This window comes from Hakea prostrata, chromosome 9, assembly GCF_041222555.1.
Source record: "Hakea prostrata isolate BN-2017 chromosome 9, UWA_Hpros_2, whole genome shotgun sequence".
Taxonomy (NCBI): domain Eukaryota; kingdom Viridiplantae; phylum Streptophyta; class Magnoliopsida; order Proteales; family Proteaceae; genus Hakea; species Hakea prostrata.
Window position 1 is genome coordinate 9,249,230 of NC_142608.1, and position 26,002 is coordinate 9,275,231.

At 38.9% G+C, this 26,002-nt stretch overlaps 1 protein-coding gene across 1 annotated transcript in view; it reads right to left on the bottom strand.

Annotated features, from left to right (window-relative positions):
- Positions 1-24,731, bottom strand: part of LOC149004534 (myosin-2-like) — a 58,604-nt gene extending 33,873 nt beyond the window's left edge. Inside the window, exons 1-13 of the mRNA XM_089169298.1 lie at positions 23,724-24,731; positions 21,848-21,949; positions 21,619-21,762; positions 21,369-21,519; positions 21,241-21,268; positions 20,911-21,076; positions 20,537-20,600; positions 20,375-20,388; positions 20,208-20,292; positions 8,033-8,136; positions 7,812-7,950; positions 353-471; positions 62-214 (exon numbers count right to left, since the gene is read on the bottom strand). Of these exons, the coding sequence (XP_089025424.1) occupies positions 62-214; positions 353-471; positions 7,812-7,950; positions 8,033-8,136; positions 20,208-20,292; positions 20,375-20,388; positions 20,537-20,600; positions 20,911-21,076; positions 21,241-21,268; positions 21,369-21,519; positions 21,619-21,762; positions 21,848-21,949; positions 23,724-24,164 (1,710 nt within the window). The 5' untranslated portion in view covers positions 24,165-24,731. The remainder of the gene's footprint in view (positions 1-61; positions 215-352; positions 472-7,811; positions 7,951-8,032; positions 8,137-20,207; positions 20,293-20,374; positions 20,389-20,536; positions 20,601-20,910; positions 21,077-21,240; positions 21,269-21,368; positions 21,520-21,618; positions 21,763-21,847; positions 21,950-23,723) is intronic.
- Positions 24,732-26,002: the final 1,271 nt, after the last annotated feature.

Below are 26,002 nucleotides of genomic sequence, written 5' to 3' on the forward strand. Positions count from 1 at the left end.
ATCATCAATAGAACTATATCTCAAGTATCAAATAACAAATTTATGCATCAATAGAAAGTACCTGAAAACACTCAAATCCATAGATATCCAAGATACTAATGGATCTCCCTGTGCAATGTTTCCCTACTTCAAGTGACTTGTTGATTTGTTCAACAAGCCAGTCAAACAAGCTAGAATACATGGACTTCGCCAATGCATCCCTTGTATCAAGGGCCTGGATTAAAAAATTATAGTCAATAAGGAGATTCTGCATCCATACACAGATCCCTTGTAGTTGTGGGAAGGGGGGGTTGTATGTGTGAGTGTGTGTGTGTGAGAGAGAGAGAGAGAGAGAGATAAACATTAAATGGACCTGTCGTAGTGTTAGCTTTTGTACAATTTTCTCATTGCCAGCTTGAATTTTACGTGTAGATAAAGCTGAAATTAGCTCATGATCTTTGCATCCCATCAACTTGGCAGCAGCTGACACAGCTGTCACAATAGTTAAGAAAAGTACTAATTAAGTGCAGCCATGAAAGATGAATTGTCTTACTTTCCATTTGTTCTCAATATTACATACACTATTAAACTGACAAACATATCTTTGGCAAGATATGGTCATTGATTAGCAGTCTGACAACATCAACAAGAAATCATTACATATCTCTGTCATCCAATTGTACTTTTATTACAATTAGGACTGTCCTTTCAATTCTTAAACGTCCCAAGAGACGGAAGGTATCCTTCATTGAAGATTCTGGCTAGTCAAGTTTCTGGCATTGCTTCTCGTTTTTAAAAATTTTAAACTATAAGAAATTACATGTAGATTTTAGAGATCATGAAAAGGATGGAAGATGATAACACGATAAGGAATTAGAAATACTGAAACCAAGAGAGATACAGAGAGAGGAAGAGCAGGAGACCACTTCAAAGAAAACATAGAAGGATGAAATTGTCATAGTAAATGATTCACAATCAAGAAAAATCAGTAACCCTAAAAAACATGCAAAAAAAAAATGTAAAATGCTGAAATCCTCTTTTAGTAGTCAGAGCACCCATACAGACAGAATCAGCCATTACACAATATTCATTATGTAAATCTTGTATGTTGCACTAGCTTTTAGGCACTAACAATGGAATGCTGGGATAAGACTTGGAGACGCATTATGCCGATACAATTAAAATAAAATGCACGCCATGACAAAGTACTTTGTCATATTGATGCATAAAGAAAATTTACGAGAAAAGAAGAGGAAAAATAAGAAATGGATAAGACTCAATCTTATGAACCAAATAACAAAAACCTAGGTAGTAGGCCAATAAAAGAAAAAAAGTAAAGCAAACTTTCATAACCCCCCCCTTTTTTTTTTTTTTTTTTTTCTTTTTCCCCTACCCCCCCCCTTTTTTCCCCCCCTTTTTTTTTTTTTTTTGCCCTTTTTTGTCTTTAGATCTAATAAGATTTGTATAGGAGTTAGTTAGAGTTTGTATTCATATAAATTCTATTCCTTGTAATATTCTACTTTCCACTTAATTATAAATAAAGGGCTTGAGATCATGGATCAATAAGCCATTCTACTACAATCGTTTCTTTCAACATGGCATCGAGCCTAAGTTCTTAGTATGTTCTTCTATTTTTTCTCGTGTCTTCAAACCTATAAACCCACACAATTTTTTTCTCCAAAACCCTTCGCAGTTTTTTCTTGGTCTTCAACAACCTAATTCTGCAACCATCGTTTGGCGATTTTTCCTTTTCAAACCCATCGCCCGCCCGCTGCCTATTTTTCAGTTCCACCTAGACCGGGAGGGAAGAAGAGAAGAACCACAACCTGCTGCTGCTTCTTGCGATTGAACATCCCCCACCTGCTGCTGCTTCTGCGATTGGTAACTGATCCGTCTGCCGAAAGCCACCATCGCCATCGCCTTCCCTTCTGCTGCTGCTGCATCATCTTCCCAATCGTCGCAACATAAATCTTTGATTTTTCGTGTGTGGAGAGATATCGATTGTTATTTGGTTGGTTTTTTGGGTTCAACTTCGATTTGGTTCTTTAGTTCATTGTTTGGTTCAATTCTTGGTTCATTGTCCAAAATAGACTAGACCGAACCTTTTTTCGTTTTTTTTTGTCTCTCGGTTCTATTAGCCCCAGAATTTTTCTTTGGTTCAAAAAAAAAAGGTTTGATCATTCATTTTTCTTTCATTTCCGTTTTTTTTTTGGTGATCACTGCCATTTTTTCAACATGGCAACTATCGATGGTACTCTGCTCCCACCGGCCCCAACATTACCCAAATTTTCATCCTCTTTCGGTGATTTGTGGACAAATTATTTGATTTGTCACGATCCGCTTACTTAACTATTCTGGAAGGGACTTGTTGTACATTCGCCCACTATCAAACCTTCTACCACAGCTTTCCCAGAAAAATGGATCTCGAATGACTCTCTTATTATGTCATTTCTCTTGAATTCCATGATTCCAAATATTGCCCGTGGATATCTATTACTTGATCTCGCTGCCCAAATCGAAGGCTACTACTAAACATATGGACTTGGGGAATGATGCACGTGTTTATGAGCTACGAAAGAGCTTCTGAGACTACCCAAAGGCTGATCTGGCCACTATTATCTGAGTTGCGATCTCTTTGGCAAGAGTTGGATCATTATGGGGATTATCACCCCACTAATCCGTTGATGTGGCACTTATAGCACATTGATAGATTCGAGTATATGACTTCTGCGTTTGAACGTGGAGTCGATCGATCGTACAAGTTTAGCGTTCTCCCTTTCCTCACTGACGTCTTATGCTCTTGTTCGGTGTGGGAAGTCGCGATTAGCCTGCTTCATACTCCTATTTTGGAGAAATCAGCTTTACGATCTGTTCGCACTAAATCTGATCCGGCTAGGAGATTGTCATGTGAGCACCTCACAAACCCTATCATACTAAGGAAAATTGTTGGAAACTCCATGGGAAGCCCGCTGATTTTGAGAAAAAAAGAGCACAAAAAAAGGAAAATCGAAAGCTCATATCTCCGAGACGCTTTCCACAAGACCCTCTGCAGATGTTGGTCTCTCACAGAGAGGAGTTAACTTCTTTGCGACGTATTCTCGCAATCTTCTACCGCCGGTACAGCCTCTACCACTGCTTTCCTCTACTAATCAAACCAACTCCTACCTTGCTACTTCGGGTAAAACTTTTACAAGCTTCCAAGTTTCTTCGCTTCTACTCCTTGGATTATTGATACCGGAGCCACAGATCATATGACAGTGTTTATCCTCTTTTTTCTTACAATATTCTCCAACTTCCGGAAAGGATAAAGTTCAATTGCCGATGGCTCCTATTCTTCCATTGCTGGAAAAGGGACCATTCAACATTCTCCATCCCTCGTCTTTGTCTAAAGTTTTACATGTTCCCTCTTTCTCTACTAACTTGCTCTCTATCGCAGCCTTACACATGACTTAAATTGTAAAGTGACATTTTTCCCATCTTATTGTGTCTTTCAGGATCTGGTAACGGGGAAGGAGATTGGACGTGGTAAACTAGACAATGGACTTTATTTGCTCGAGCCGATTGAAGGATCTACTTCGCTCGACTACATCTTCTAATCAGTCCATTCGGTAATATCGACCTTCATCGGGCACCGTAGGCTAGGTCACCCCCTCTAGGAACTCTTAGAAAATATTTCCCGATTTAGTTTCTTCTGTAATGAGGATGATTTTTTTGTGAAGCCTCGCATTTTGCGCGGCAGACTCGTTCTACTTATTTACCTTCTCTTCATAATAGAAAAAATATTCCTTTTATGTTAATTCATACCGATGTGTGGGGTCCCCGCCGACGTGTGTCTATCACTGGCCATAGGTACTTTGTTACTTTTATTGATTGTCACTCTCGTTCTACATGGATTTATCTTTTAAAACAAAAAAATGAAGTTTTCCGATGTTTTCGTGATTTTCATAATATGATTAAAACTCAGCTTCAATGCCACCGTGAAGATCCTTCGCAGTGACAATGGCACAGAGTATATTGATGGTGAATTTCAAAGATATCTCTCTCGACTCTGCATAATACATCGACTAGTTTGCGTTGATACGGCTGCCCAAAATGGGGTGGCCGAAAGGAAGAATCGGCATCTCTTGAGATAGCCCGTTCTATTATGATTGCTATGAATGTACCCGACCGACGGAGTGATGCTATTCTCACCGCTTCTTACCTTATGAATAGGATGCCCGAGGATACTTGGTTTTAAATGTCCTAATGAGATTCTTCAAGGAGCCTCTTCTTTTGTTATTTCCCCAAGGTTTTTGGATGCGTGTGTTATGCCGTAATCCCCCACCGTAGTAAGTTGTCTCCGCAGCCTACGCCGCATATTTTTGGGGTATTCTCGCTACTCGTAAAGGGTACAAATGTTATCATCCTCCCTCCAAGAAAACCATTGTATCCATGGATGTACTTTTTCATGAGTTTTGCCCTTACTATACACCTCTCCGGGGGAGAGTCCTAGAGGAGAGGTGTTCTTTCCGACTCTAGATCTTCCTTTCACACACCAACACAACTTAAGAGTCCCGAAGAGTTTCCACCGGGAGACTTCCCGATACCCGAGGACTCTAATCCTCCCCTTCAATTTCTCGAACCATGTGAAGAACCTAGCCAAGGGAGACCACTCCTTTGAGACACCCGTTGGGGTCTTTCAAAACCAGTTGACCAAAATAGAGGTCCTTATCGAGGAAGAAATACAACCCTGCGGTGGGAAAGGGGATACGTTACCACTTCGCCTCCCCCTCCGAATCGATTCTCCGAGGTATCTTCTTCCATCTTCCTATTGCTGTTAAGGGGTCGATCTTGTACTCAACATCCCATAGCTAAATATGTTTCTTATAACTCTTTGTCCACTCCTACCGTGCTTTTATATCCTCTCTCGTCATCCGTATCTGTCCTGTTGCGAGCCTATGCTATAGAGATGGAGGAGCTTGGTAGAGGAAATGCCATGAAGAAAATGACACTTGGGAGCTGGTTACACTTCCTCCTAACCAGGGCCTGGGTATTTGTGGTTAAACAAAATATGGATGGATCCCACAGTTGGCTGACTAGTTCGGGGTTTACCCCCTTGATTGATTATCACCTTTCCCTCCAAACTAAATCCGTCGTTCTTTCCTGCTGTAACAACACCGGAACTTGCACCAACTGCGTAGTGCCTTCTTACTGGGGAGTTCGAGGTCTATTGGAAATCCCACTGGTTTTTCCGTGACAATCTGCGGAGTCCGTCTTGAGGTCTATTGGTTAACTCTCCTAGATGCTGTTTCCCTTCCATCTTCTATTGGGTACAGCAAGCAATGCGATCATACACTATTTGTCAGAGTCAGTACTAACATCACACTTCTCATTGTCTATGTGACGATATTGTCATCACGGATGATGGTGAGAAATTCAGTTAGGACTATCTTCAGAGTTTGATTAGATCTGAGTTCTTTTATTGGTCTCATCAAATAGGTATATTCCTATCCCAAAGAAGTATGTCCTAGATCTATTATCGTGGGAATGTTGGTGTAAGTAGTTGATACCCCTATTGCTGAGCTAAACTTAAGAAAAGAGGGAGAACCGACAGAGATACCAGGCTTGGGGCTTTCTCTTTCTCCCCCCCTTGCTTTCTGGTATTGGTCATTCTCTGCCCATATTTAGCTCTATGAGGTCTTATCTCTCTTTTGACTCCAGATACTTTTGTCCCCCCGATATCTATGCTCCCGTCCTGTCTCCCTCTTTCTTCTCCTTTTTGGTTCTTTACTTGGTGCTTTTGCTTTATCTCCCTTATCTTTTCTGTTTTGCTCTTTTAAGCTTCCATTTGTCAGTTCCACCCGTGTTATATTTGCCAGGCTGCTTTAGTATTCTATAATCCCCTGATCACCCTTTCTTTTTTTCAGGGTTCCTTATCCTCCTTTGTAGATCTCGACCATCGTTTTCCTGGTTTCCTTCCATTCGTTTCTCCGGGTGTTTTCTTTGTCTATGTTTGTATGGTTTTTTTTTCTGTTCATTCCTATATTCTACTTTCCACTTAATTATAAATGGCTAGATCTTCATAACTTCTACTGTCACAGAACTCGTCTCGTGTCACTTCCTCTGGTTTCAGTGATCCTGTTTCTTCAATTTTGGGGATTTTTCAAGATTTCTTTTGGTTCTTTAAAATGGCTATCTTTCTGTCAGTATGGTGAATCCTGGAACCTCATCTTCCTCATGGATCGAGAGAGGTTTCTTAAAGAACACAAAGGCAAAGAAGACGAATGTTTCTTTTGTTGCTTCTTCTGCTGGCTTAACTGATCAATACATAAACCTTGGAAATTGGAATTCAACCTGGTGCTTCTGGGGAGAGATGAAGAAGGCCTTTCATGAGCTTGCCTTGCAGGTTCCTTTCTTCACTGATTTTTTTGAATTTTGAATGTTTTCTACAAAATTTTTGGGTAGGGTTTGAGTCGTCAATTCAATTGTATTAACAAAGCCCATGATGTAAGTCTTCTAATCTCTATTGAAATTTTTTTATTTCTGTTGAATGGGCCCAAGGGCGGAACTAGGATTCAACATTGGGGGGCCGAAGAATGAGAGTGCAAATCAACTTCCCATTGGAGGAGCACTAATGCTTTTCCACCAAACATATTGTGTGAACCCATGTAGGACCCACTAGGAGTACAACCTCTAATTCTCTAAATTATTTTATAATATTAAGCCATAGACCAATATATATTATATGGGGCCCACACATATTAAAAAAAGGTAAATTATTGATAATGATATTTTTCTCCTGACAAAATATTGGTAAATTAAAGCAACACTACAAAAAAAAAAGGCACATGATTTCAGCTGTAGAAAAATAGGTGCAAACCAAAAAAAAAATCCAGTAGGAGATGCAAACCAATTTTTCTTTTTTTGGTAGGAGATGCAAACCAAGGGTAGTTAGTCATATTTCATTCACAATATAAAATCAAATAACAAAAATACCAGAAAAAATCCAGAAAGAGAGACTATAAAGTCAAATAAAAGAAAAAAAAATGAGAAAAAGAGAAATAAAGAAATAAATTGAGAAAGAGAGAGGATACCAAATTGTGGAGAAGATTTTTTTTCCAAATTTTCCTAATCCCACGTTTGTAGAAAGAGAAGAGAATAAATAGGAAGAAAAGACGAGAGAGAGGAGAGAATAAATAGGGATTGAGGAGTTAGCTTCTAATTAGAAATGACATTTACATCCATTATTTTACCTTTAAAAACTATTCTCAATATTGAGGGGGGCCAAGTGACATTTCACATGTGAGAAGAGAAAAACTAGGAAAAATTAAAGAAAATAATCAAAATTCTCAAAAAATAGGGGGGCCATGGCCCCCTCCGGCCCCAACCTAAGTCTGCCTCTGGCAGAAGTGCCAGTTTTGACCAAGATGGTTGAAATTTTCCCCAACATCTTGGTTTTCGAGGCTGGCCTTCTAATCTCTGTTGAAATTTTTATTTCTGTTGAGTGGGCCGAAACCACCAATCAAAATTTTCTGGCAGCAGTGCCATGTTTCGACCAAGATTATTGAAATTTTCCCCAACATCTCGGTTTTTGAGGCTGGCCAAAACAGGCCTCAAAACCGAGATTTCGAACCTTCTAACAAGTCAGTGTGTCAAATGCAAACTTGTTTCATTCAAGTTTCTGGAATGAAATTAGGAGGGCTTCCATACTTACCATGAGCCAGTGCTGGTTTATAAGGCCTAAGGGAAGGTTAAGGGATAGAGAAAACAAATAAAAACAAAGATATGATGGTTCATGGAAACAACACCAGTTTCTTAACACATCTACAAAAAGCAGGGGCAGCAAAATTTACCTTCACCTGCCACCACATCAATATGGTTTTCATTATCCATTATTTGAAAGGAAATATTTCCAAGCCATAAAATGGCAGCAAGTGTTGCAAATATACTCTCTTGATCTTCTTTGCCAAGTGGAACAGTATTTAATGCTTCCTGGTCAACAAAATTGAAAAAAACAAAGTTGCATCATGAATTCTGAATGCACAAGAAATTGAAATATTACTTATCAGCTTACCATTAAAATATTAAACTTCTTCGCATCGTCAACATCAACAATGGTCAAGCAATTGCTTTGCTTGAGATACTCATACTCGCTTGCCGTTTTCAGGTTCAACCGTTCTGCCAAGTTGTACAAAATAGACAATAAGTACAATAAGATAACACTCAAAATCTTAAAATATTTTTTACGGAACTATAAGATCATTGTTAAAAAAGAAAATGCAATGGACGGCTTCAATATAGAGAATAGAGGACAGGATTTCCCGTAAGGAAAAGAGAAACAATATACAACTGAAGAATCAGATAATCATAACATAACCGCATGCTGACACACTTAAAAGTCCTCCAACCTCAGACTCCTGAATTTCTTGAGAAAGGACACCTTTGTACAACAAAGCAGCAACAGCTGTAGCTTTTTCAAATAGAAAAATAATTCTGCAGCTTTGGGAGTGACCACTATATAGACAAGACGTCATTCACATCACCTAACTAAGTTCAAAAGAGGGGCTGAGAAAACACAATGGACTGCTTCAATATAGAGAAATACAGACAGGATTTGGCATAAGGAAAAGACAAACAATATACAACTGAAAAATCAGATAATCATAAAATAAACATGTACTGACACATTTAAAAGTCCTCCAACCTCGGACTCCTGAATTTCTTGAGAAAGGCCACCTTTGCGCAAAAAAACAGCAAGAGCTGTAGCTTTTGCAAAAGAAAAATAATTCTGCTGCTTCAGGAGTGTCCACCATATAGACAGACGTTGTCTTGAAGAATTCACAATGCCTGACTAAGTTCAAGAGAGGGGCTGAGAAACTAGGAAGAAGTGTGATGTAAGAGATGAGGTGAATAAAATGGAAACAACAGTGGCTTTGGAAAAAGAAAGTTAAAGAAAATAGAGAACAAAGTGTAATCGTGAGGAGCTGAGAAAAGGGAAGTAGTGTGATGTAAGAGATGAGATGAATAAGATGGAAACAAGAGTAGTTTTGAAAAAACAAAAGCAAGTTAAAGAAAGTATAGAACAAAGTGTAATCATGAGGAGCTGAGAAAAGGATAGGAGAGGGAAGTTATCTGGAAGGCATTGAGACTACGAGTTAAATATAAAAATGTTATGAGTAACTTCATAAAGACCAAATATATCCTTGCTGTCTACCTCTCTACACTTGTGGCAGATATCACAACAGATAGATCCATACACCTTGGAAGATATCTTCATATCATAACATGATAAGCTGTCACACCCCAACTGAACAAATAGGTTGGGCAATGATTAGTGTGCCATACCAACACACCACAGAATCCAGGATTGCATAGTTTAAGGGCCAAATTTCACACCCACAACATGGCATAAAGAGAATCCATATATCATTAGCAGTAGAAAATAATTTATACTATATTTAAAAGAGCAAATTACGCTGGCACCCCAAAATGGAGACCTTAAAGCACTGACACCCCACTTTGTGTTTAAAAAGCACAGAGACCCCAAAATTGGATTTTTATTGGATATATTTGTCCAATTTGTCACTGAAAACCTTTCAGACACTGTTTATTATAGAGATATTTTTTAAAATAAACAGTAATTTAACTGTTTTCAGTGATAAATTTGACAAATATATCCAATGAAAATTCAATTTTGGGGTCTCTGTGCTTTTTAAACATAAAGTGGGGTGTCAGTGCTTTAAGGCCTCCATTTTGGGGTGCCAGTGCAATTTGCTCTATTTAAAATGATTAAAGCTTCTCAATCCAATTATCAGAAATATAATCTACTTAGCACATTACATTAAAGCGCTGTTACATAACACCCAAACCTAATCAAATAAATGACCATTCAAGTATCATAAACAATTAAAATAAGTAGTATATTGTAGAGACCCAAGAGAAATAATGAAATACTTAACTGACAGCCCCAGCAGGAAATTTTATAACAATACAACTAGGGAAAAACTAAGTAGAGAAAGTGGCAAGAAGAATAAGAGAAACAGGGCAACATAAAAGGGAAAGGAGAAGACGTATAAACCTTCCTCCGCCCCTCCCCCCAAAACCCCGTCTCAGGGTTAGCATTAGCATTAATCCCAAGATGGGAGTTTCTACCCATAATGCCACAATTATGATCATGTGTGTCAACCTTCTGTACCAACTGTTGTAAGTCAAAAGTTAAGTAAAAGAGGTAGTTTGGTCTATTAGAGCGATTTTATTATTTATATTTTTTAGTCCCACACCGGGTATCACTGTACTTCTTATGTTCTACTATTATAAATATAAATAAAGGCCTATCGGTCAGACTGGCATAAGTTAGGATTTCTCAAACTCTTCCAACACGGTATCAGACCCAACCTTGATCCATCACTGAGTACCATCACCACCACAAGAAAAAAAAGGAGGAAGAGGGAAGAAGGATTCCAAATCCATCACAGAAACCAACCTGCAACCATAGTAACCAATCGCCCCTGCCTCCATCACACAACTCCACCTATGGCCTACAACCACTCTCCACCTGCAACATCTTCTTCTTCTTGCACCTCTGCTCCTTCTTCTCCATCTACAAGCCATTGAACCAAACCACTCAAGGCTCCATCAAAACTCCATCATACCTTGTTTCCTTATCCATAACCCAAAACCATTGTGTTCTATCATTTTTCTACTTCTCCTAATACCCATCAAACTTAACCCCCCCCCCCCCAAAAAAAAATAATTGAACTAGAAAACCAAACCAATGAACCATCAACCCCAACCAGACCTATTCCAACCCATCAAACCCTTTTCTGGCGTCTCAAGCTTAGAAATTTTCTCCAAAAAACAATTCTTTGTTTTTTGTGGAGAGTATTTTTTCCTCTCTCCTACAAAAAGTTATTTTTTTTATCCTTGTTTAATTCATGGTTCCTACAACGGTAGATCAAACTACACCCAAATTCTTTGATTTATCTGAAAATTTGATAGGTTCATCTACTCCTCGAGATCGTGAGTTTTCTCCGCTTCAGATGACTACTATCAAACTGAATGGGACCAATTATCTACGGTAGTCTCATTCTGTTTCTCTTGTAGTTGGTGTTCGTGGTCTTACTGACCATCTTGATGGAACCTCTACCAAGCCTTCCTCTTTTGATCCGCAATTTACCAAGTGGTATACAAATGAATGTTTGGTCATGGGATTTCTTCTTAATTCCATCGAACCAAGCACAACAGAGAACTTTCTCCTCCCAAATGCTACAACTATTTGGAAGGTTGCTCAAGATATATACTCCAAAGTAGGTAATGACGCACAATGCTTTGAAATCAAATGGAAGATTCACCAGTTGCAACTGAAAGACGTTTCTCTCTTTCTCAGTATTATAATACACTTCGAGGATACTACCAGACCTTAGATTTTTATGGAAAATTTACACCAAAGAATGTTGAAGATGCTATTTCTTATCAGAAGTGGAGGACAAGCTTCAAGTTTATGATTTTCTAGAAAAATTAAACATAGAGTATGATCAGGTTCACGCACACATTCTTTCTCGTGAGCCCTTTCCCTCTCTGGAGCAAGCCTATGCCAAGGTGGATACAGAGGACAATCAGCGGATAGCGATGGTGCATACACAGACTCCTCACAGGTCCACATTAGCTGCTGGTTGTGGTAATCCTAAGCCTAGTTTTGGTGATTCTCAGCCTCCTGTGAAGTGTGAATATTTATGGGAAGTAACACCATACAAAGGATAAGTGTTAGAAGTAACAAGAATGTCCAACAAGTTCCCGAGGAGGAGGTAGGAGTGGAAGTAGGGGCAGCAATCCTGCATATGCAATCAGGCTATTCTAGACATCCAGAGTACTCCAACACATATTTCCTCAAATGAGATCCATAATCTCGTTCCCCAACTTATGACCAGGCTTGATGGATCCTCTTCTAGGTCAACTCCGAGCGCGAATGTAGCCATGGTGGGAGATCTCGCAAGATATCTCGTTTTTTTAGATAAACGAGACGAGATGGAGGTCGAGAGCAGAGAGTTGGGATATCTCGCTCGAGATCTCACCATATCTCGCCCTGGATCTCGCTGGAACTCGCAATTTTTGTCTTTTTTTGTGGATTTTGGCTTAATTTTCAACTGCAATTACTCTTAGCACATCTACAACATCGAAGGAAGATCAATCATTCTCTACTTGTCTTATAAACTTATGATTTAATGACTTATATAGAACTTCTAATGGTTGTATAATTTTATTATTCTATTCTTGAAAATTGAGATTGTGATACTCATGGAATTTTGATAACATTAAGGTTGCTTGATGCATTTGATACACTTGCTTTTCATTTATATTCCTTAAAGGTTCTATATTACATGTTGTATAACCTTGCATTCCCTAATCTTACAACACTTCGGTTTCACACTATGGGTAGACTTATAAATCATAAATAGGGTTGTTTTCTGACAAATCCAAGGCCACCAATGTGTTCAAAATGCCTTAAATAGTCTAATACAAAGTGTCAACCAAATTGGGACCCTAAAATCCACCGAGATGGGCCACCGAGTTTGACGCCAAAAATTTGTATATCTCGACCGAGATCTCGCTGAGATGGTCGAGATCTCGATTTTTTGAGGAGGCGAGATCTTCTACCATGAATGTAGCATCTGTCGTTACATCTACCTCTGGTTCCCAACCTCCATCGGGTATTTTCAGTTGTCACAACGTCAATTCTATCTATCCCTCCTGGATAATTGACTCTTGGCAACTGACCGCATGACAGACTCATCTTCTCTATTTCATACTGATTCTTCTATCCTTTTTCTCACGATGTTCAAACAGCTGATGGATCCCTATCACCTATTTCTAGAAAGGACTCCATTATCTATTCACCTACCCTCACCCTTTCTTCTGTTTTACATGTTCCTAATTTTTGGCTGATTTGTTGTCCATTAGTAGCCTAACCCATGATATGAACTACAAAATAATTTTCTTTCCATTTCATTGTGTTTTTCAAGACCTAGAAATGAGGTGTCGATTGGCAGTGGTAAACAAGAAGGGGGCATTACTTTTTGGACGTTCTCCATCGGCTCTTTATACAGATTCTGCATGATCTTCTCCTGCATTAGTGTCGTTGTTTCAATGGCATAATCGTCTTGGCCACATTTCTTTGTTAGTTTTGTCTAGACTATTTCCTGATTTTGTTAAAATGTGCAACTTGAGTGATTTTCGTAGTGATGCCCGTATTTTAAACAAGCAAACTAGACATATTTATCCAATTTCTAATAATAGAAGTAAAGTTCCTTTTCTATTGTTTATTTTGATCTGTGGGGTCCTTCTCGGATTATGTCTATCTATGGTCATCATTGGTTTGTTACATTCATTGATTGTTACACTAGAACTAATTGGGTTTATCTCTTACACCAAAAAAAATGATGCATTTTCCTGTTTCTTAAATTTCCATAATATTGTTATGACCCAGTTTGGAGCTATAATAAAAATCCTTTGGACTGATAATGGGACTAAATATTTGGGTGGTGGTTTTCCCTCTTCCAATGTTAATTATGTGATTATCCATCAAACTAGTTGTGTAGATACACCTCCCCAAAATGGGGTAGCAGAGTGCAAAAATAGGCATCTTTTGGAGGTGGCACGCTCTCTTATGTTTACTATGCATGTGCCCCTTGCTTTTGGAGTGATGCGGTTCAAACTACTATCTATCTAATTAATAGGATGCCTTCCCATGTCTTAGAACATTGTTGTCCTTGTGAGGTTCTCTTAGGGATAGCCACCTTTATTGTTCCTCCTAAGGTCTTTGGCTATGTCGCATTTGTTTGCAACCATCATAGTCACGGTAATCTAGACCCTCGGAGGCTACAATGGATATTCTTGGGTTATCCCCCTACACAAAAGGGGTAAATGTTACCATCTTGGCTCTCGTCGATTTTTTGTCTATGGACGTTATTTTTCAAGAACAGGTCCCTTTTTTCCCCTACTCTTCTTCGAGGGGAGAGTATTAGTGAAGAAGCTCTGGTGTTCCTTGAAATACCTCCTAAAGTTCCCATTGTTGAATTTCCTTTGGCAAATTTCCCATTGGAAGATGAAGTGACTGGATAGGCACAGCTAGAGGATGATGTGTAAGGGGAGCCTAGACCTCCTTTGAAGACCTACCAAAGGAAGCAGAAGATTCCCCCCCTAAGCCATGGCAATTGAAAGCACCAAATCCTAGTCCTGAAACAACTGCTCCTCTTAGTGAGTCTATCTCTAATCTTATTTGCCTGTTGCATTAAGAAAACAGCCAAGTACTCGCACCAAACACCCTATTTCTAATCATATGTCATATCAGTTCCCATCCCCCAGAATTTCAAAGCTTTATTTCCTCTTTATCTTCCACTTCTATCCTAACTCATGGCAAAAGGCAATGTCTCACTCAAAATGGAAGAAAGCTATAAATGAGGAAATGCAAGCCCTAGAAGAAGAAAAAAATAAGACATGAGATTTGGTATCTTTGCCTGCAAGAAAGAAGACTATTGGGTGCAAATGGGTGTTTGTGATCAAACACAAAGCACATGGAACCATTGAGAGGTCTAAAGCAAGAGTGGTGTACTCAAACTTATGGCATTGACTACTAGGAGACGTTTACCCCAATTGCCAAAATGAATATTCTCCGGGTTGTTCTCTCATGTGATGTAAATCAAGGATGGAGTCTTCAATAATTAGATATGAAAAATGCTTTCCTACATAGAAAGCTTTAGCAAGAAGTGTATATGGATGTGCCACTTGGCTATTCTAGTCCATAGACCCTTAGGAAAGTGTACAGTAAGAAGAGCCTTACATGGTCCAAAGCAGTCCCCTAGGGCTTAGTTTGCAAGATTTCACAAGGCAACGAGCTCTTATGGCTACAGGCAAAGTAATGCAGACCATGCTCTATTTATCAAGCAAAATGGACCTCATACTTCAGTACTTATGTGGACGTTATTGTCATCACAGGAAGCAGTGAGGAGGAAATTACAGCCTTGAAGACTTTATTGGGGACAGAGTTTGGGTTAAAAGACATGGACAAGCTCAAGTACTTTCTTGGGTTGAAGTTGGCTTACTCTGCTAACACCTAACGGTATTTGTCTCTCTCTCAAGGAAAGTACACCTTGGACCTATTAGAAGGGATTGGACCAGAGTCTTGTCTTGTTAATTCTTGCAACTTTGTATTAATTTTTCAAGGTATTATAAGGTTTCATCAATTGGTATCAGAGCATTCACAATCCAAGGAGGTGATGGCACTACCTTCATTTTCCGGTGGAGGAGTTGAGAGATGGATTTTAGAGGTTCTTCTCTTCTGTTGGGAGAATCAGATCGAGGAAGAGCAGTGGTTGGGGGTGGCGATTGAACATCTGGAAGATGATGCGTTAGATTGGGTCTACCGGAGACGCTGGTCAAAATTGGATTGGGCAAACTTCACGGAGGCCTTAAGAATGATTTTCAGAGATGAGAGTGATAAGAAATCCATCTCAACTTTGGACAACCACAGTGTGGTGGTTGAGACAAACGTAGCCGAAGTCGATTCGAAAGTGCACGTTGAAAAATGGCATGGATTAGCTATAAACAAAGCCGAAAGAAAACATCAATCGGAGGGCGGAGTGCTGCTGGTGACGGAAGTTACGCTTCACCAAACGTGGAAGGGAAAGAAAAATAGAGGTTCGAGTGAGAGTTCCTGCCGGACTAGAGTGGAAGTGCAGTATCCTGCCGGTAAATCAAGAGGTGGTGACAAGAAGTGGCATAGAGGGAAATCAGTAGCAAACAGCAGAAGGTTCCAGGCGACGGCGAGAAGCTCTGTTCGTAAGAAAGAAAGAAGACAATGGAGAGTTAGGGTTAGTGGAGTTGGTTCGGTTCACCTCAAACTGGTTCGTGGGTTTGAACCAAACCGAATGGGCCAAAGATTGTATTATTTGGGCCACCTTCAGCTAGGCTTTGACTCACACATTGGGCCCAAACATATCCAATACAAAGATTGGACCGTTAGACCCCCAAAGAAACCACCTTGGCCCCAACCTATTTCTTTAAACCCCAGCCCATTTTACTTCCTTAGCCCAATACCCAACCCAGATTCCTTCATCAACACTTTTAAAAGCTTAGGCCTAACCCATTTAAATAACCCACCTTGGGCCCAACCTATATTAGTAAACCCAGGCCCATCTCATTACATAAAACCATGTCTTAACCCATTCCACTTTTAAGACCCAAAGCCCAATTCAGCCCATCAACCCAATGCCCAACCCATTTCTTGTAATCCATGGTTTTAAGTTTTTGGACCCCACCCGTTTTAACCATCACTCATGGGCCTGCCCCATTTCATTAACCCAAAACCCACATTTTCTCATTATTATTTTGGGCCCATATTACTCAAACAAACCAAGCCCAATTAAGGCTCAACCCAAGACTCAGTCCGCACCAATGAACCAGCGGTCTGACCGAGCCAAGAAGGGGACACGGCATCGTCTTCAACCTCCCGAAACGGAGATGGAAAGAGAGGCCACGAGAATGGGCAGCGATTGCGACAACCCAAGGAGGAGACGCAACGCTCGATTCCGGCGAGTTTGCGGGGTTGCGACCTATTTTTGGAAGAGGTGCTGGAGACATTAAGAAACTCAATACACCATCTTCACAACAAACTCTGCGTGGGACTACAGATTGAAAATCTTTTAAAAAAAGAAAAATTTTGCGTTGCAAAAGCAGCAGATTTCCTCAGATGATTTGTTCAGGAATGGGATATCAAAATTGCGTAAGTACCATATTGTTGCTAGAGAATGCTCGTCAAGGGATCAATCGGCGAAGTCTTTTGGCTGATCATGGTGCTATTCGTGCTGCTCCGGATAGCAATGGAAGAAAAAAAATGGCAAACATTGCGTTTTTGGTGTCTAATATATTGCTTGTGAGGGACTGCAATGGCCTAGTTATGTGGCAAGCATGCAGAGGGCTAAACTTCTTCAAATTTTCCATCACCTTGAGGACAAGGTGATTTAAGAGAGGCCGGTAGTTGTTAGGACCCTAGGATGAGGAGAGAGAGAGAGAGAGAAGAATAAGGGTTAGTTAGGGTTATTTGAGATAATAAATAGAGGGAAAGAGGGAAGAGAGAGGAATGGAATATTTTGGAGAGTCTTGTGGGCAGCCGTAGGCTGAGGGAACACCAAGGTGATTGGCACCATAGAAACCAGAGTCTATCTTGTTAATTCTTGCAACTTTGTATTAATTTTTCAAGGTATTATAAGGGTTTCATCAAAGACAACCAGCATGGAACCAAGACGAAGTGAACCTGCAATGGACCAAGCCAGCTCAAGCCAGCCCATTCAATTCAGATGGTCTTTTAGCAGGCCAAAAAGAGGCCAACACGCTGTTCACATAAACAGTGTCGACCATTATTTCGCATATTGGGAATATTCACAAAAGATTTTGTGAGGCCCAAGATCAGGTTTATTGAAGATTTTATTCTTGGGAGATTTAAGACCTTAGTTTAGTTTCTATTTTAGTTATTTATGCATGTGGTTGAAATATAAAGCCTAGTAGTTTCTAATTTTAATTAGTTTTCAATTTTCATGAGATTCTATTGTTGCTACTTACTAGGATATTAGTTTTGTATTTTTAGTATATTAAGTTTTTATTTCTTGTAAAGCTTTAGCCTAGCTATAAATAGGCCCTTATATTGCAATGAGAAGAGGAGGCTTTTGAAGAGGGAAAAAAGATGAATTGAAGCTTTAGCATTAGGCATTTGCAACCCCCCTCCTCTTCTCTTTTTCTTCTTATGAGTGTTCTTCTCCTTCTTCCCTTCTTCAAGTCTAATTCTCCTCAGATTTCACCTTCTTTCCCATTTCTTCTTTATCCTTCTTTCCCATTTCTTCTTTATCCTTCTTTCTTCTCTATTTTGACCCTCATTAGTACTATAGGCCATGAAGCTCATCATGATCTCATCAAGTTTACCTATATAGGATAATCTAACACTAGCACCCCTTCTAGCAATGTTCATAGTATCGGGTATGTCTACCCAACCATATGCACGTACACGCTCACAATGAGGTCATGACCTATTATACTCATATTTGCATCTCATACTTTGCAATAGATGAAGCATTGAATCAAAATAATTCATCTAGCATACAGCACAATATCTCATCAACATCCTCACCGTCCACATCATCAATAACAATCCCACCTAATACAATATATATAATCAACACAAGAACAGTAATGATGCATGATAATCAAAGTATGATAAAATCTCCAAAAATCAAAGCTGATCCCACTCATCTGTACAATTATAATGTGAATTAAGAATCAAAGCATGCTTCTACATCCTCACAAGCAAGAGTCTTTGCACCTAATCAAGCATCGAACAATATTCTAAGATTCCTACATAAATCCTAAAACAAAGGTATGCTGCCAATTAAGTCAAAAGATTCAAAACTATATTTCGAGCCAAAGTAGGCCCAACCTAGGCTTTTACGAAAACTCAATGAATTTTCCTTCCAAATTTTATGCTTCTACCATTCGAACCTAGAGGAATATTATGAAGAATGTTCCCACACTAATCTAGATCATCATTCCTATAAGATACATCAAAATATCAAGAAGATAAAGAAGATAAGAAACGCAAATAATTAGATATAGGAAATAAATAGATCTCCCTTAATCTCCTCGAGTTTTCAAGTATTTGGAAAACCAAAAGAGATTATCCTAGCCCTTTCTAAGGGTTGCCCTATAGTCCCTTTCAAGTCATAATAGATGACAACTTGGGTCCTTATGGGCATGATCTCTTTTAGTTAAAAAATATTGGAAAGTCCACTAGGTAATTATAATCTTAAGAGTAAATCTCATGATCTCTTTTAGAAATTTCCCATCAATGTCATAGGTTAAAAATAGAGATCATAGGGTTCCTAGCATGGGGTTCAACTATTACCTGATTAAGGTAAAGGAAAATAATCAATTAACATTTACCTAAATTAACAAAAAAAAAAGTCCACAAACAAGATCTAGGATGTCATGATCTCAAAATGAAATCAAAGTGTAATATATCTAAAATATTACCAGATTAAGGGTGGGTATGACCTTCAGGCTTCTCCTTATTCTTTCTCCTTCTTTTCTCTTTCCCCTTTCATGATTTCCTCTTGTCTCGTTTACTTCTCTCTCGATCTCCCTTTGCTTCATTTCCTTCTTCTAGCACACACTAGACCCTCTTTCATTTTTGGTTTCTTTTTAGCTTCTCTTTTCCTTTGTTTTGGGAGTCTCTCTCTCCCTCTTATCCTATTTCTTCTCTAACCCCTCCACCTTTCCAATTCTTTGAACTCTATTGTCCTATGGCTTACTTTATTTCTTACCTTGTTTTGATTTGGTTTTCAGTTTGAAATGCCCCCTTTTTATCATTTCTTTACTTCTTTCTTGCTAATGTCCTAATTCTTCACACTGCCCTACTATTTCCTCTCAATAAATTCTCTAACTATTCTCCATAGTCTACCCATGATTCTCTATTATGAATATGGATTCAAAACAACATAATTGCATAATACAGGTATTGAACTCTTGACCTTCTTCTGATAAATTTTTATTTTATTTTCAAAAAATGGGGTACATACCAGCTTACCTACAAGACCCAAGAAAACAAATATGTAATGGACCCTCAATCTTGTGCATGGGTGGTACATCAAGTATCCATGAAAACATACTAATTAGATTATCAGAAGCATCTAATACAGAAAACACCTGACCTAGAAAGACTCTTTCATCATCAAATTCCAACCTGACTAGATCTCTGTCCCATTTGCAGCAAGGCAAAGCTATAGCTTTATTCATGCCACATCAAAAATTGCAAAACCTTGAAACAACAAAAAGAAGCAGCCTTGTCCCAACTAAATGGGGTTGGCAACAAAGTTATTACCTTCCAATCAACTCTGTTTGCGGCCATAGCCATACTAGATACCAGGCCCTAAGCTATGCATATCCTTTCTCACCACTTCTCTTAAGGTTACCCTAGGTCTGCCCTACCTCTTCAAGATTCTTCAATCCGGATTAAACCACTTCTCCATATAGGGGAATTTACAGGCCTCTGATGAACGTGTTTGTGCTACCTCAAATGATCAAAATTAACTCTAATTTTTGTTCCTAAAAAAGCACTTATTATTAGATCAAAATTGACAAGAAGCTGCCCAACAAATACATTGAGCATAAATGAGAGTTCCACAAACACAACACGAATGAACAAAAACCTTTTAGAGATGACGAGGCACCAGCACAAAGTTGATAGAAGATATGGTATGACCTCTCTCCCTTAGCTAGTTGCACCACTCTAGACTGCTCACAAGAGAACAAATTCTCATAATTGTGATAAGAAAATAAACTGAAAAGACAAGTCAAAATTCAGATAGGACAGTACCTTCTCCAGCAGGACTGCCCAAATTTTTCGAAGGCCAAAACAAGTTGGATGAACAGAAGCAAAGTGGGACCAGAGTTAGTTATTATTTGGATACTGCACTTCTTAAAAAAGGCACTAACAATGAATTCCAATATGGCAAATAAATCATCTCAACATCCTTACAAGTTTGCACCTTAGCACCACAAATTTTCCCAGTTCTGCCAAAATGAATTTCAATCAGCTTTCCCTGTACCACATCAACAAAAATACGTTTACTGCTTTTTTGATAGATAAATTTCATGCATCAAAGAAGTAAAATGTACAGAGAAAAGCAGCCCCAGAGCACCTTTTCTAAATTTTCCCAAAAAACTGTTTAACAGTAGTATTATCTGAACCCTAATGGCTTTACATGAGACAAAGAAAAGAAGCATGGAATCTAGAAATCTTAAACATCAGAAATCTGGCCTGATTAAATTAAACATAAGAAAGGCTGTAAGCTTAAAAGCACTAGATCTAAAAGCAGCTTGCATCATTAAACAACAGGGGGAAAGGCTCACAAATCGGCTAGAATTGTCATTCCTGGACGTTTTTGCATTGCCAAATGCTTCCAATACGTTATTTGTCTGAAGAATTTCATACTCTATTCCACTGCCACCTCCAAGTGCAGCCAAATATTGCATCACAACCTTTGCTGTTTCAGTTTTTCCAGCTCCACTTTCCCCGCTGTAGTAAGACCATCATAATTTTTAGACCGAGGATAATAGTTCATGAAACATGAAAAATAAACTCAAGGCACATATGCAACTAGACAGCAAGCGATAGATCTCAAGATAATTGGGAAGAGGGGACCCTTCACACATATTTAAGACACTAATCCTTCAACTTACCTTATGATTATAGATTGGTTTATGCCTTCTGCAAAAACAAACTAATGAATGAGGAAAAAGATTGGTTTAACGACTCATAAAAATTCACAATGACACATATGAATCGAAGTATTCCACACAATCAGTACCTGACATCATCTCGTTGAAGGCAGTATCAGCTATAGCATAGACATGAGGGCTGTCCATAAGTTTCTCCCTATATGCTGTGACAAAATCATTTCCATAAAGTGGGACAGATTTAAAGGGGTTGGTAGCAATCAATACAGGTCCTGCTTTGCTCTGCCAAATGGAAAAATGGATGGGTGAAAGAAGTATCCTACTGGAATTAGGAACTAGATTTATCTGTGAGCAAGAAAAAGATGCATAGATGAGACTTACATAGATCCTGTCATGACAGTATCTGTATTGAAGGTTGTGAAGAACTGATGGTTCATTCAAGTAACTAAGTTGTATAAGATCATCCACGCCCTCAAGGATGTCAGGGTTTGCAGGAAGGAGATCTACTACAGGCACTGTCACAGCCTGAGGGTAGTGGCAAGATATAAATGAAGTACTTGACACTGGTTATTGCATATTTTATACTAAAATAGCCAGAAAATTAACTCACACTGCTATTTGACAGGAAAACGACAGCATCCTCCGCGGAAGTTGATTGAATTTTTCCTGACTCCCACTGTCCATTTGAGAGCCGACACCAAACTCGAAGTTTCTGAGACAAAGTAAGTTCAAATAATGCTCATTTTAATAGAAGCAAAGAAACAAAGTTATGATAAGTTTAGAGCACATAACGAATGGGGAAGGGAATGGTGCAGAAATGCAGTTATTAGGTAATTAGCAAATGATAGTGTATAGTGGAAAGCATAAACATTCTGGAGGAATATAGAGGGGCGTGAAAGAAAGAGATGGCATTCATTCTGCTGTTCAAACATTAGTTAATTATTTTAACCTTGAATTTGATCGTGGTCAAGAAAAAATATTTCAGTCCATAGTTGTCAAAGCGTCCGCCTAGGCGCGCCTTGAATTTGATCGTGGTCAAGAAAAAAAATTTCAGTCCATAGTTGTCAAAGCAGCCGCCTAGGCGGCAAAGCGGTTTTTCAACCGCTTTGTTTTGAACCGCTTAATTGACACCCAATCTACAAAGGAACTCCAAGGCCCAAAGTGACATAGAACCTATTTTTTGCTCCGGAGTGGCCTCCCCGGACCCCGCCCGCTCACCGAGGAGCGGGACCCTTGTGCCCGTCGGCAATAGAATGTGAAGCATAAGCCATATTCAACATCAAGAATCAATGAATCAGTAAATGCCTAGGCGAATACTTTGACAACCATGGTTTGATGAGATGAACTTATGTTTGTGTTTTTTTTTTTTATAATTTTTCATAATTATGATTCTTGAATGCTTTTTTTTTATGAATGTGAATATTGAATATTTGTTTAGCTTATTATAGAAAATAGTTGTATTGAAAAGTAGTTTAAAAGTATTTATATTGAACAAAAATTGACCCAACCGCTTTGGTCGCCTTATTGCTGCCTAGGCACCGCTTTGTCGCCTAATTGCCTACTCGGATCCCCCAATCGGTTTGGTTGCCTTGCTGCTTTGACAACAGGTCGATCGAAGCTTTGATGATTTCAGTTGATATTAATGTTAATTGTGTTAACCATGTTGAATTTAAGGAAAACGTAGTTTCTGTTATTAGTGCCTGTTGAAAATAACATATTTTTGACAACATTTGGTTCCATGTATATAGCCTATCTCAAGCTTCTATTATCATTGATCTAACTTAGTAAATATCCCCCATAGACAGGAAATTATCTCTTTTGATTTGGAAAACTATCAAGAAAAGTTGCATAAAGAATCACACAATAAAGGATCATGATAAGCTACAACCACAAATGAATTACTAGACGACATAAGGCTCCAATAATGCTCTAACTACCCACACTCTTTAAATATTATAATTTTTAAATTAGAGGTCATGGAAACAACAGGGCAGGTATGTCTAGAAGGAAAAAAGGGAACAATTCTATATCTTCAACGCAAAAATATGCTGCAAGAAAAAGAATAGTAAGTACAGAACTAGAACGCTGAATTATCCCTGAACTAGCAGTGACCATATCCTCACATTGCCTTAGGATTTCCTCTATCATAGATCCTCAGCTATTATCCAAGATACAATCTGAATGAGCACCTTGTCGGCTGTTTGGGACTGATGATTTGAGATGATAAAAGTTTTGGAGACTGTTCTGAGACTTAGATCTAGTTACATCATTACAGTGAGGGATCTTCCAAAGAAACATAGTGTTTAGAACGGGTCCCGTCACTAGCAACAATGGCTACCAATTTTTAATACTTTCGAGACATCAGAAAGGAAAGCAACAATGAGATGGTAGGGGGAAGGGGGATAACCAAGACTCATATCCATCTGCTGTTTCTCACACAAAACTTGAAAGCATCCATACTTGGTTAGAAGCAGGGGATGACATACCTTCTTCAGAAAATAGCTAACGTTGTCCCCTGAGTCAGGTTCCTCGAGTGATTGTAGCAATGTCGAAGCTGCAACTTGATGATCAAAATCTCTACTACCATAGGGAGATTCTGTGCGACGGTCGACGACCATCTTTTTGCTTCCAAAACTGGCACGTTTGGAACTCGACGCCCTGTCTCCCTTGCGAAGAACCCTGTCAATCTTCTTCTCTTCCTTCTCTTTGCAATTATTTGGCCGAGACTCCTTAGCAGAATCGCTAATTTTTAAGTTCACCGGTAATGGCCTTCTTGTCGAGGGTAGCCGAGCTCTTGAGGTGGGGCGAGTAGGCAATGCAGGGGGTGTGTCCTTCTCCTTCGACCGATCATCTCTTTGCCGGAGGGACTCCAGCATTTCTTCAAGCGAGCTACGAGCAGCGAACGACGGGGACAGTGCAGACAACATGACGCCGGAATCCCTTTTACGAGATCCCAAAATCGTCCTACCGAGAAAATTTCTTAGGAGGAACCAATTTAATTCTTCCTCAACGAAATGTGAGCACTGAATTTCTGAAACGTCGTCAACAAAACCCTAAAGTTCTCATATGGAGTACCCTCAGCACTAATTACGAGTCATTTCATCGAAATAAACGTAAAGTCCAGAAAGCAAGACACGTTCTGCCCTGCATTTGCCGACAAATAGAGAATTGCGAGCTCCAACGAAGATTGGATCAATGGCAAATACAGAACAACGCTATTGAGATCGTTACGGTCCTTGAAGCTTTTGTTTCTACATCCCTAAAACCCACCTTCTCCCATTAAAAGAATCAAACCCTCCTTCGAAGAAACTTTGCTTTATCAGAATAACAAAATTTTAGATAACTCCCGCTTTTTTCCATTTTTGGCCATTTCTTCAGATCTATCTTCGAATTCGCTAGAAGATAGATCTGAGAACGGATAATAAAAGGAAATCAAAACAGCCCAAAGCCCTCAACAGCCAACTCTCAACGAAGTAACACTTTCGGGTCTGAAACTTAACTTAAAAACAGAGAGAGGGAAATTATGTATTTCCGGCCTTATGTTTGAAATAAATTTACGAAGAATACCAAAATATTTGAAATTTTTAAATGACCAATCTACCCTTTTGACACACCTCTATGATCTTTTTTTGTTACGAAACACACCTCTATGATCGAAAGGCTGTTTTGTGTTACGCATGAAGAACTCTAAAGGAGTACTTTGGGATTTCACTAAATTAGGGACTATTGTGTAATTGAAGTTTGATATATGACCGAAGGTAACGGCTAATATGGTGGGACCGATTATTTTTCCCTTCTGATCATTTCGGAGGCGCTTTGATTTAATTCGTAACCGTCCGATGAGACGGAAACAGAAGTGGCGCGTAACTCTATGGATTGACTTTTGAAATATTCTTGAGGTTTCCAATACTGTCCCGTCGTTTTACTTTGAAGAACAAATTACGTACATATTCCCCAAATTATTACAAACTAAAACATGTTAATAAAGAATTATATGGCACTCACTCTTCTTTGGTTAAGCTAGTGACATTTACTGTTGTCTCAAAAATTACGTGGCACAATTTACCAAAAAAAAAAATTACATGGCACTTACATGCAAAATTATAAATTACCCACAATTAAATTTGTTGTTAAATGAGTAGTAAAATTACCTAAATATCCATTTGCTACCCATACCCAACCCCTAAGTCACCCATCTTCTTCCTACACCTCGCCGGTAATCCCACCATGCCTGTTTCCCCACCTCCGTCATTAAGAAATAATTATTGACAAATATAGTTGCTGCAAAGGCAACAATCTAGAGAAACGCAAAGAGAAAAATCACCCGGGTATTCTCCTTACTTTGTGAGCGAGATTTGAACAACAAAGTTCTCAGTTCTAGCGATACTTTAAGTATGAACAGCATAAGCAATGTATCTTCTACTTCACATCTTTACAATTCCAATGAACTAACGGAGGCAACTCAGTGGTAGTGAATAAGCATAAACGAATTATTAGAAATGACTCACGAGGAATAAAAAACAATGCCTTATAATTTGCATCCTCCTCTTCTCTGTGCTTCTAAAAAAGGAGTTTTCTTGCGTCTAATCGTAAACAAATTCATAGGGGTTGTGTATGGGCGGTTTTCGGTAGCGGCGAACAATTTTCAACAAGGGATAAGAATAAAATGGGTCATAGAGGTTGTGTATGGACATTAAAGGGTATTTAGGTAATTTTGCAATTCAATTAACAACAAAATTTAACAATGGATATCATGTAATTTTTT